Genomic DNA, 12,758 nt, shown 5'->3' on the forward strand with positions numbered 1-12,758 from the left:
TGCCTTCTCCTGGGAATCTTCCCAACCCAGGGATCTAACCTGTGTTCCTTCATTGCTGGCAGATTCTTTACTGTCTGAGTCACCAGGGAAGCTATCAGTTCAGTTCAGTTCAGTCACTCAGTCGAGTCTGACTCTTTGCGACCCCATGAATCACAGCACGCCAGGCCTCCTTGTCCATCACCAACTCCCGGAGTTCACTCAAACTCATGTCCATCGAGTCGGTGATGCCATCCAGCCATCTCATTCTCTGTTGTCCCCTTCTCCTCCTGCCCCCAATCCCTCCCAGCATCAGGGTCTTTTCCAGTGAGTCAACTCTTTGCATGAGGTGGCCACAGTATTGGAGTTTCAGCCTCAGCATCAGTCCTTCCAGTGAATACCTAGGACTGGTCTCCTTTAGGATGGACTGGCTGGACCTCCTTGCAGTCCAAGGGACTCGCTATAGTAAGAGCACATTTGCTTCTAACGTCCTTTTCTGCGCGTCAAGCTGTCGGACCAGTGAATGGGAACCATAGCCCCAGCAAACCCCTGCCCTTCAGCAGAAATCTCTCTCCTGCCAGTAATATGGGCCAGGCTTTCCCCCCACACGCACACCCCCGATCCCCCAGCCACTGACCAAGAGGACTCAGAGCAGCCAGAAGGGAAACTAAGGGCAGTGGGGCTTGGATCACCGGCCCACAGCTGGAATGTTATTTGGGGTGTCCGATGCAGAGATGTGAGCTTTACTGAGTTACTCCACAGGAATGGAGGAGAATTCTCTCTCGGTCCTGCAGACCTTCAGGGATTCTGTGGGACAGTGTTGGTATGGTGTTTCCTGCCTCCCTTTCCACTGCAAAGAGGAGGTTTTGCCCTCCATGTTCACGAAGCAGTTCAGTAGTGGAACTGAAATCTCTCAGAAACACCCTCATTAACCCATACAATTTGACTCCCGCAGTAGGGCTGGGAGGCGGGGAGCCAGGAGAAAAAGCAGGAGGGAAAAATCAACCAATCTCAATGCCTCTGTTCTATTTCTGTGGCCCACGACCCCACTGCACCCGTAACAACTGAGGGTCTGCGTGTTTGAACTGAGTCCTGGGGAAGGAACCGTCCTACCCGCTACACTGGGGTAGGGGCTTGGGGGGAGCCCAGCCTCTCCCTGACGAGGGATGTTGACCAGACTGTTGAAGCCTTGGCTCCTGACAGCAGATGCCATGTCCGTATCCATCCAGCATCAGAGTGCACCCTGACCTCTGGCATGCACCTGTAATGACCATGGTTTTACAGTTGCCATTACAAAGTGGGGGCGGTCAGAGCCCCCGGCCTCTTCCTTGTTGGTGGTGACTGATTGTCTTGGAGAGTAACCTGGACACAGTGCCCATGGAGACCAGGAATCCAAGAAAGCCTTTGTGCCTTGGTGACCACTTGGCCAGGACCCTCAAGAGGGGTGACTCGTGAATTTCTCCAGGGACCTTTGGTTCAGTTTCCTTGGAGGACGGCAGTTTGTGAGGAGGCTTGATGCCCCAGAGGTTGGGTTTCCCCACTCTGAGGCGTGCAGTGCTGGGAAAGAAAGTGGAAGAGTCGCCGAGTTGTGTCTGACTCTTTGCGACCCCATGGGGTGTAGCCCACCAGGCTCCTGTGTCCATGAGATTTTCCAGGCAGGCATACTGGAGTGGGTTGCCATTTATACCCCACTTTTAAAAGTGATTAACTACAAAACTATTGGAAAGTAACATAAAGATTATCTCTTGATTATATGGCAACATAGAAAAGCAATTGTTTAGTTTTGAATGTTTGGTTTTGTAAAGTATACAGTTTTACGCCGTCATGGACTAGTGACAGAGGGATATCTGAGCGTGAGTCAAGGTGGAGGAGGGGAAGGAAGACAAGCATTTTAATGTTTTTGATGAACTTAGAGGAGTGGTTTCGCTTTGTTTTGAGTTTGGCTAATGTTCGCTCGAAGTTATGACCAACCTAGATAGCATATTAAAAAGCAGAGACATTACTTTGCCAACAAAGGTCCGTCTAGTCAAGGCTATGGTTTTTTCCGTGGTCATGTATGGATGTGAGAGTTGGACTGTGAAGAAAGCTGATGGCCGAAGAATTGATGCTTTTGAACTGTGGTGCTGGAGAAGACTCTTGAGAGTCCCTTGGACTGCAAGGAGATCCAACCAGTCCATTCTAGAGGAGATCAATCCTGGGTGTTCATTGGAGGGACTGATGCTAAAGCTGAAACTGCAATACTTTGGCCACCTCATGCGACGAGTTGACTCACTGGAAAAGACTCTGATGCTGGGAAAGGTTGGGGGCGGGAGGAGAAGGGGACGACAGAGAATGAGATGGCTGGATGGCATCACCGACTCTGTGGACATGAGTTTGAGTGAATTCTGGGAGTTGGTGATGGACAGGGAGGCCTGGCGTGCTGTGATTCATGGGGTCGCGGAGAGTCAGACACGACTGAGCGACTGAACTGAACTGACCTGAATGTTCGCTCGATAATGACGGTTCAAGAAAAGTCTTGTAAAACCTTTCTGTTTGAGACTGTTGCTTGGACTGTTGAGTTCATGGTTTGAATCTCGCTAACCTGATTCTGGTGTGTCCCAGGTATTAACCATGGCCCTGTCATAGCCGGTGTGATTGGAGCTCAGAAGCCGCAGTATGACATCTGGGGCAACACCGTCAACGTGGCCAGCAGGATGGACAGCACCGGAGTCCTGGACAAAATCCAGGTAATTCAGTGGGCTCTGTGGTCATCCGCCAGGTCTGTCCTCTGGAGAACCGTGAATAAGCGTATAGTAAGGATAACACTGGAAAAGACTCTGACGCTGGGAGGGATTGGGGGCGGGAGGAGAGGGGACGACAGAGAATGAAATGGCTGGATGGCATCACCAACTCAATGGACATGAGTTTGAGTGAACTCCGGGAGTTGGTGATGGACAGGGAGGCCTGGCGTGCTGCGATTCATGGGGTTGCAAAGAGTCAGACACGACTGAGTGACTGAACTGACCTGAACTGAAGGATAACATTAAAACAAAGGAAAGAGAGTAAACATTGTCATTTGCTTAAACTTTTTATTGAGGAAATATTCATTGGTTTCTGCATTTATCGTGAACAGTAAAACATTACATCAAAGTGTGAAGGCTACGGCATTTGTGAAAGTAGATGGTCAGAGTGACCCACGAGGCAGTGTGCCCCCCTGAGGGGAGTGGCAGCGGGTGTCCTCCCTGCTGGGCCGCAGACCAGGTGTGACGCCCTGCCTTCCTCTCCCCAGGGGCTGAACTGGGGGAACAAGGAGAGGGGGAGGGAGAGAGGGGCTGGAGTGACGTGAGACGACAGCGCTAGAGCAGACCAGCCTGGGGTTTGGGTATCTGGAGATGACTGGAATGTTCTGGAATCCACCCACGGGATTGGAAATCAAGACCTGGCAAATTAAAAGCAGTGGTCACTGCACATACCTGCTTGGGCTGTGGCGCTGGCATCTAGAATGAGAGACACTCTCTCTGAATGAAAAGGGGGTATGTGTGTCTGGGTGTGTGTGTGTGTGTGTGTGTGTATGTTCGTGTGTGTGTCTGTCTCTATGTGTGTTTGTGACTGTGTGTCTCTGTGTCTGTGTATGTGTGTGTCTCTCTGTGTGTGCACGCCTGTGTGTCTATTTGGATCTTTGTTTTCATCATCCTCAAAAAGCAATGTTCCACATTTCACCCCATCTTTGTTACAACAGGAGTTTATCTGGAAGATACTTTCCTGCCAAATGGCAAATCTATGAAAATCACTGGGCACAAATAGTAGACTTTATCAGTTTTGTGTCCTCTTCCGAGAACTCCATGAGTCCGTGTTCTGCATCTCAGCTTGGCCGACATTCTCAGATGTCCCTGCCCCCTGAAAGTACAGTGGACCTTTCTTGCTTCGCTCCAGTTATGTCTGACTCTGTGCGACCCCATGGACTGTAGCCTGCCAGGCTCCTCTGTCCATGGGATTCTCCAGACAGAACACTGGAGCAGGTTGCCATGTCCTCCTCCGGGGGATCTTCCCCACCCAGGGACGGAACCCGCGTCTCTATGTCTCCTGCATTGGCAGGCAGGTTTTTTACCACTAGCGCCACCTGGGAAATCCCTCTAAGAGGGTGCTGGGCCTCTTAAAACTCTGTGTGATTTAGTGTAGCACAGCCCCCCTGGACTGCTTCCATGTGCTCTGAGCCTGGGGAGGAAACACAACAGATTCCTATTCATCCAGAGCAAGGGGTCAGTCGACAGGCCCGTTTGTGTGTCCACTCAGCTCAGCGGCTGGAGGGTCCACCTCTGGGTAGGTTTTCTTCTCCTGAGGGTATCGCTCCCTACAGCTGCACTAGCTTCTTATTTCCATTTACATGAAAAAGAAAGCAGTAGTGAGATGCCAAGAAATATAAAAAATGATGCTGAGAATATTAAAAGCTTCCCCTGGGCCTGCGGAACAGATGCTTTTTATTACAGAGAATATGCTTGCTGTGCCTGAAATTCAGTGTAGAAAGCCCCTCATCACCCAGCCAGGCTGCCTCTGAACTGGGAGGAATAATGCATGTGTGCGTGCTCAGTCGTGTCCATCTCCTTGCACGCCTGTGGACTGTAGCCCTCCAGGCTCCTCTGTCCACGGGATTCTCCAGACAAGAACACTGGAATGAGTTGTCATTTCCTCTTCCAGCGGATCTTCCCAACCCAGAGGTCAAATCCGGCTCTCCCACATCTCCTGCATTGGCAGGCAGACACTTTCTGACTGAGCCACCTGATGGCTGAGGTAATGAAGGTGATGGCTCCCTCCTCCCGACCATGATAATTATGTGGTTGGTGCTACAGATTCCAATGACCAGTTCAAAAGTTGGCCAAAGGCAGGCCCAGCACCAGCCTCAACTGCAAAATTGACCTGCCAGACTTCAGACAATGTGTAGGTTCTCTGTGTGGAAGACCAGATGTCAAGTGTGCATGTGTGTGTGTCTGTGTGTGTCTGTGTGTTTGTATGTGTGTGTGTGAAGGTGAGGATAGGCGAGGAGAATTCATGAGTTCACGCTTGGTCATGTCCAACTCTTTCTGACCCCATGGACTGTAACTCACCAGGCTCCTCTGTCCGTGGGATTCTCCAGGAAAGAACACTGGAGTGGGTTGCCATTTCCTTCTCCAGGGGGTCTTCCTGACCAGGGATTGAACCCACGTCTTCTGCATTGTTACTCAGGTTCTTTACCACAAAGCCACCTGGGACGCCCCAAATGTCTGTAGCATGCTCCAATTTTGATTGCCGTGAGAACTCTAATAAGGAGAGCATATTTGCCATCTGAGTTTCTTGCCTACCTCCATATTTTTTTCAGTTCTTGTCTGATACTCCTGAGCTATCTTTATCCTCCCCTGGGACTTGGGCCCGGACAGGGGAGGCAGAATGTGCATATCTGGCCTCTGCATCCCCCTCTTCTCCTGATCCACTCCGGAAGACCCACCCTTTGCAAGGGGCCAGCCGCTGGATCACGTGGCAGAAGACAGATTTCTCTAGCTCTTCCCATAACCGGCCCTTCACATCTTCACATCATGCCCTTCAGCCTTTCTTCTGGCAACCCCAAATACTGTCCCGGGTTTTGGAAGCCCCATCCTCCTCCGGGATTTTGTTGTGTTTTGTAATTTATTTGGCTGTGCCGTGTCTTCGTTGTGCACTTGGGATCTTTGATCTTGTTGCAGCATGCCTGATCTTTACTCATGGCATGCAGACTCTTAGTTGAGGCCTGTGGGATCTAGTTCCCCGACCAGGGATCAAACCTGGGCCCCCACCCAGGGAGCTCGGAGTCTTTGCCGCTGGACCACCAGGGAAGTCCCCCTCCTTTGGTTCTGATGCAGCATCTGTCACGACAGATGCGTCCCCAGGCCTCTCTTCGCCTCTCTCTTTGCCGTAGCCACTGCCGCTGCATGGTCCCCCAACAGCGTCCACACCAGAAACGAAACTGTGGTGTAGCCCGCGTGCCCGAGGAGACAGACTGAGTTCTCTGCAGTGATGTGGGTGCTCCTAGAGTCTGCCATACAGTGTGAAGGAAGAAAGAGAAAAACACGTATCATATATTAATGCGTAAATATGGAATCTGGAAAACTGGTACAGACGAACCTACTTGCAGGGCAAGAGTAGAGACGCAGACTTAGAGAACAGACTTACAGACCCAGCGAGAGGGGGACGGGGGGACAAACGGGGAGCGCAGCACCGACATATATACACTGCCGTGTGCAAAACAGGTCACTGGCGGGAAGCTGCCCTGCAGCCCAGGGAGCTCATTACGACCTGGAGGGGCTATTTGCATACATATGGCTCATTCACGTACTGCAGAAACTCACAGTTTCTGCAACATTGTAAAGCAATGATACTCCAATTTTAAAATTGTTTGATTAAAAGAAAGCAAGCATTGTCCTTAGGAAGCTTCTCTTCTCATGGATTACTCTCTCTTCTACTGGTTTCTCAGGAGTGGAGTGAATGAATCAAAAGAGCATCTGGGGGCTCCTCATCCTTGTAGTCGGAGAAGGCAATGGCGAGCCACTCCAGTACTCTTGCCTAGAAAATCCCATGGACGGAGGAGCCTGGTAGGCTGCAGTCCGTGGGGTTCCTGGGGGTCAGACACAACTGAGCGACTTCACTTTCACTTTTCACTTTCACACATTGGAGAAGGAAATGGCAACCCACTCCAGTGTTCTTGCCTGGAGAATCCCAGGGACGGGGGAGCCTGGTGGGCTTCCGTCTATGGGGTCACACAGAGTCGGACGCGACTGAAGTGACTTAGCAGCAGCAGCAGCATCCTTGTAATTAAGTCGCTCAGTCGTGTCTGATTCTTTGCGACCCCATGGATTGTAGCCCACCAGGCTCCTCTGTCCATGGGATTTTCCAGACAAGAGTACTGGAGTGGGTTGCCATTTCCTGCTCGAGGAGATCTTCCCCACCCAGGGATTGAACCTGGGTCTCCCGCATTGCAGGCAGATGCTTTCCTGTCTGAGCCACCAGTATTCTTATCTGGAAAACCCCATGGACGGAGGAGCCTGGTAGGCTACAGTCCATGGGGTCGCAAAGAGTCGGACACAACCGAGCGACTTCACTTTCACCTTCATCCTTGTAGTCAAACACCCCCCTGAGAGGGTCAGTTCACGTGAGTACTAAGCGCTTCCTCTCCTGTCACTGTGCTTTTCCAGGTGACCGAGGAGACGAGCGTCATCCTACAGACCCTGGGCTACACGTGCACGTGTCGGGGAATCATCAACGTGAAAGGAAAGGGGGACCTGAAGACCTACTTCGTCAACACGGAGATGTCACGGTCCCTTTCTCAGAGCAACCTGACCTCCTGAAGCCTCGCCTTTGTTTTGGTGAGAGGACTGTATCTTCAGGACGATGACAATGCACTTTCTGACTGCCACTCGTGTCCCTCATCCGTGGTGTGTGTGTGTGCTCTCTTCTGTCCTCCGGAGCCTCTGCAGACTCCTTCCTGTGACCTGGTGGCCTGCCGTTCGGTGTCTGACGTGTGCCAAGATCGCCCTGCCACTTGCACTGTGCTTACTCCTAGCAGAAGGAAAAGGAGCGCGTTACCGCAGAAGAGCCTTCAGCGAAACTGACAAAGAGGGAAGAGGTGAAACAAACAAAAATTCTTAAGGCAATAAAACTAGGGGAGGGGGGGCTGTATATTATCTTCCGGTGCATGTTCTTTTCTGGAAAATATGGTAGCTCGCCAACCGCATCCGCTAGTCTGATACTAAAACACACAGTATTTGTGACTAAGTTGATTCTGTTGCCCCACCTGGAATCCCACGTGTCTCATTGCAGTGACTGTCCATGGGCCCCGCTGGGACCCAGGGGCCCCCGTCACCCTGCTCTGTCATGTCTTGTGCCAGCGACACCTCACCATCCATCACCAGAATTAGTTCTTAGGACCTAGGACTAGTTTTGTACCAGACATGTCTGATGTTTTGATGCCATTGTCTTTTTGTAAGGTCAATTCATTAAAAGTTTTATGTACTTTGGTTGATAGTCTGTCTTCCCCACCCCACCCCCCGCCCCCTCTCCAGAATTGAGTTGGTTTTCCACGTTTTCTTCCCTGGACAGAGCTGTTTCGGAAGGGACTCTCCCGAAGCAGAGGTGGAGCTATGCTTTTTTTCCCTTCAGTTTATTTATTTGGCTGCCTTGGGTGTTAGTTGCAGCACATGGGATCGTCGTCGCATCATGACGGGCCTTACGTTGCAGAGTGTGGTCTCTCCTGTTGTGGCCCACAAGCTCAGTAGTTGCCGCTCAGGCTTAGTTTCCCCAAGCAGGGATCAAACCTATGTCCCCTACATTGCAGGGAGGCTTCCAAGGCACTGAGGCACCAGGGAAGCCCCTGAGATTGTTGAGCTGTCCTTGAGTAAATTAGTTGGAGACAGAGTTTGTGGTGCTGATCACTGATTATGCAACACTCTGGAAAGTGTGTCACGTGATTTTCATCTTGACCTCTCTATAGAGCATTTTCAGGAGATGTGGGTTTGATCTCTGGGTCAAGAAGATCCCCTGGAGAAGGAAATGGCAACCCACTCCAGTTTTCTTACCTGGAAAGGCCCATGGACAGAGAAGCCTGGTGAGCTACAGTCCATGGGGTCGCAAAAGACTTGGGCATGACTTAGCTACTGAACAACAACACAGAAGATTTACAGGGAAAAATATTTCACTAGGAGAACGATTCTCTGCTGCCATCAGCACACACTGTCCGCATACTCTGGTCTACTGTAATACTTCAGTAGAGCTGTGAGACACAGAGTAATTTGGAATTCTGTACATCAGCATCCCAGTAATTTGAACTAATGAGAGAAGCTGCCAAAACCCCACGGGTTGCCTGTTATGTCTGAGGAGACTTAATATGGTACACAGCCAACATCTATGCATTTTTGAAGAGGAACCCTGGAAAAGCGTGTTTTTGTAAATCCAACACTAAAGTTTTGGTGTCTTCCTTTACATAAAGATATCATACTTTACCAAAGTAAAAGTGAAGTTGCTCAATCGTGTCCAACTCTTTGTGAACCCATGGACTGTAGCCTACCAGGCTCCTCCATCCATGGGATTTTCCAGGCAAGAATACTGGAGTGGGTTGCCATTTCCTTCTCCAGGAGCTCTTCCCAACCCAGGGGTTGAACCCAGGTTGTAGGCAAATTCTTTACCATCTGAGCCACCAGGGAAGTCCAATACTTTACCAAAGAGGGGAGTAAATAGAGGGTTGGCCAAAAAGTCCGTTTGGGTTTTTCAGTAAGCTGTTATGAGAAAATCCAAACAAAACTTTTTGGCCAACCCAGGTCGTGCATAATGGAATGTCTAAAAGCAGAGCTGCAAACGCCAGCCTGGCTGGGCAGGCCTCTGTAAAAGGTAGAGGACCCCAGTGATCCACTAGGAAGCGGCTGAGAACTTGTACTTGAAGCAGGAAAGCCCTCGGTTTGATCCCTGCCTCTGGTGTTTTGCTAGCTGTGAGACTTTGAACACACATTTCAGTTTCTCTTAGGAGTATTTTCCTCATTGGCAGCTCGTGGGGTCAAGTCTGATTAACAGAGCTAATGACCATGAGAGAGGCTGGCAGGTACCCAGGCCTTGCTCCTGCCAGTGCCTTGCAGGATCAGTGCGGCCACCCTTCCAGGACCGTGGCTCGTACTTGGTAAAAAGCGCTTATCAAAATTAATAACTGGCCTTCATCCCAGAGTGGGGATACAGCATGACTTGTCCATTTGTCTGCCTCGGTCAGAAATTTTTGATCCAATAATTGCAACTCAGCATTGGCCTTCATACATCTAATTCTCTAGAAAGGTGAGTGAAAGGAGGAAAATGGTATAAGGGCATTTGTCTTTGCTGTAACCGAAATCTGGGCTAGGACGCCCTAGGTTCAGTGACTTCAGATGGCACCTGTGGGTTCTTCATCCCTTACAGCCTACAGCAGCCATCCTAGACCCCCCATGTCACCTGCCCTTAAGACACCCGCAGATGAGTGATTCACCAAGAGCTCTTTTTTTTTAATTATTTTAATTGGAGGTTAATTACTTTACAATATTGTGGTGGTTTTTGCCATACGTTGACATGAACCAGCCATGGGTGGATGGGGAGGGAGGTGGGGAGGGAGGTGGGAAGGGGGTTTGGGACAGGGGGACACATGTACACCCGAGAGCTCTCTTTTATAAAATATTTATTTATTGGCTGTGCTGGGTCTTAGTTGTGGCATTCGAACTTTTATTTGTGGCATATAGGATCTAGTTCCCTGACCAGGGATTGAACCTGGGCCCCCTGCATTAGGAGCTTGGAGCCTTAGCCGCTGGATCACCAGAGAAGTCTCCGCCCCGCATTCTTAAATGTTTCCCCTCAACCGCTGCCCTGGCATGCAAAGGGAGATGTTTGATTTTTCCCCCCAAGGCTGTATCTCCAGTCTTATCAAACAGTAGACTTTTTAAAGCAGTGAGTCATTATCAGAGTCTGCCTCTCAAAGGTTTGTGCAGACCTGGGTCTCTCAAAGTGAGGTTCCCAGACAGCAGCATCAGCATGACCTGGAAACGTGTTAGAAATGCACGTGCTTCAGGCCCCAACGCAGACCTGCCAAGTTGGAAATCCTGGTGGGCAGTGGGGGAGCATGCTTGCTGTGCTCAGAACAACTCCACGTGATTTTGATCCACAGGCAAGCCTGAGACCCCCCCTGCATTTTGCAAGAGAGGAAACAGGGGGTGCAGAGAGGTCCGGGAGCATGCCCCAAGTTTCCCAGATGACCGAGATGAGATAAAATGGAAAGCTGCTTGTTTCCTGAATCTGAAAGTGTGGCTCAGGGCCAAAGCCCCTTCAGTTTGGGCAACTCCAGACATTCCCATGAGCAGATTATGCAAATGAGAGGACCTGTCATCCACGTCCGTCAGCCATAATGCCCGCAACGCTGACAACACGTGAGACTCCTCAAAGCTCTTCTGAGCCTCCAAGTCTGGTAGGAATCCCCCCTCATGAAAAATGCTGTGAATCCAGTCCCCTTAACTCTGCAGAATTTCCAGTGACACCTGTTTAAAGCCTACATTGTCATCAGTCTTCCGTGGTTTTCCTTTTTCCAGTGCAGCAGTGCTTTCCTAAAGACAGCAACACTGCTTTTGAAAAACACTGACTCGCAGCCGAAACTTGATAGGTGGAAACAAATTCTTTTAATATATGTTTCTCTTTGAGAAAGTCAACTAACAGGCATTCATTGATTGTCTTTGAAGTGTAAAAGTCAAGATGCTAGAAGAAATACATTTAATTTTCCCTTGCTGCCTAACAAATGTGAGTTTTTGAAATCTTGCCCAGTTCAAGGCCTGCTTTTTAAAAGCGGTGGAAGGGTAAGGGAGTAGGGTCTGACTTAAGGTAACTGAAGATAATCTAGTCTGATGTTAATTTACTGCAACTACTTTCAGATGAAGGCATTTCTTTAAGATGCCTTTTCCTGATAGTCAAGACTGACTTTAAATGTAATTTATAAAAATTTCCATAACCCAAACTTTGTATACTTTCTATGATGTTATTATAAATGTAGTTAGTGCACCCAAAGACATTCTCAATAAACTGCTAGTTGTTTGGGAAAAAAAATAAAAGCTATAGTGGAAAAAACATTTTTTCAGCTATAGTAAAGAAACATTTTCAAAAGTATAAAGAAATATTTTAACAGCCGCTCAACCTTGAAACTGCCAGGAACACAGTGTTATAAAGTCAAAACAATATAAGGAGCAGTGGAGGAATCAGCATTGAAATTAATTAATCACTGCCCATTAACTGCTAAGCTGTGGGAAATTTTATTACAATAGATGAGGGGTGATTTCTTTCAAGAGATCCATTCATTAAATCCATAGCCAACATCTTAACACTTGAAATAAGTTTCAAATCATCTCCAGAGTAAACATTTCCAACTCTGGTTAAAAGCACCAGCTGCTTCCTAAAAGAAAACTACAAATGGACCGTCACTGCCTCTATGGGGTCGGCAAACACAGTCCAGTGACTCCTTGATTCCCAAACAAACTCTTCAAGGCTTGGAACTCCCACTTTAAAGATGGGGCTTCCCTGGTGGTCCACTGGTTAAGAATCCGCCTTACAATGCAGCGGACACGAGTTCGATCCCTGGTCCGGGAAGATTTCACATGTCCTGGGGCAACTAAGCCAAGGGCCCTAGAGCCCAGGCTCCGCAGCCAGAGAAGCCTCCGCATCACCTGGAGGAGTACTGCCCCTGCTCACTGGCAGCTGACGTCACGCGTCCTGCAGGGGGCTTTTGTCCTTAGTTATCCAAAATTCTGTGATTTGTGCCTCAGACCTCGGAGAGGGGGAGGGGGTTGTAGAATCTAGAGTCTAATTGTGCCAAAAGGCAATTTTATTGTATCTCCCATTAAGTGTTATTTGTGCCATCAGACGGTATCAGTTTCCATAACGGGTAAGAAAAACACCCGCACATCATCGCCATGGGTGCCTCCGCCAGGGAGACGCGCAAACCTGCAGAGGAGCGAACAGAGCAAAACCAACCGCGGGCAAGGGGGAAGAGAGTTCTCATTTTATTCAGATGCCCACAGTGGATCCGTCTCCAGCATCATTTCATCTTGGAAATCGGTTCCAGGGGAAGAATGTCATACCAGGTGTCCATCCTAAGAATTGCAGGCCTTTGGCCAGGCTGCTCGCCCAGGAAACACACAGGCGAGCAGCGCTGCGTGGTCCTTGGTCCTTCCCGGCGGCCCAGCTCGCGTCCAGGGCGCATCACGGGCGCCCACCGGCCCCGGGAGGCCCTCCGAGCGTCCCCAGCGCTGCCC

General features: G+C 49.7%; 1 protein-coding gene across 2 annotated transcripts in view; it reads left to right on the forward strand.

Annotated features, from left to right (window-relative positions):
* Window positions 1-7,976, forward strand: part of ADCY2 (adenylate cyclase 2) — a 453,943-nt gene extending 445,967 nt beyond the window's left edge. For both annotated transcript variants that reach the window (XM_088827623.1, XM_055422281.2), the window contains 2 exons: window positions 2,578-2,702; window positions 7,155-7,976. In XM_088827623.1, the coding sequence (XP_088683749.1) occupies window positions 2,578-2,702; window positions 7,155-7,307 (278 nt within the window). In that variant the 3' untranslated portion in view covers window positions 7,308-7,976. The remainder of the gene's footprint in view (window positions 1-2,577; window positions 2,703-7,154) is intronic.
* Window positions 7,977-12,758: the final 4,782 nt, after the last annotated feature.

The sequence above is a fragment of the Moschus berezovskii genome, chromosome 18, assembly GCF_049115385.1.
Source record: "Moschus berezovskii isolate FMDL1 chromosome 18, NW_MosBer_1.0, whole genome shotgun sequence".
In the NCBI taxonomy this organism is placed as follows: Eukaryota; Metazoa; Chordata; class Mammalia; order Artiodactyla; family Moschidae; genus Moschus; species Moschus berezovskii.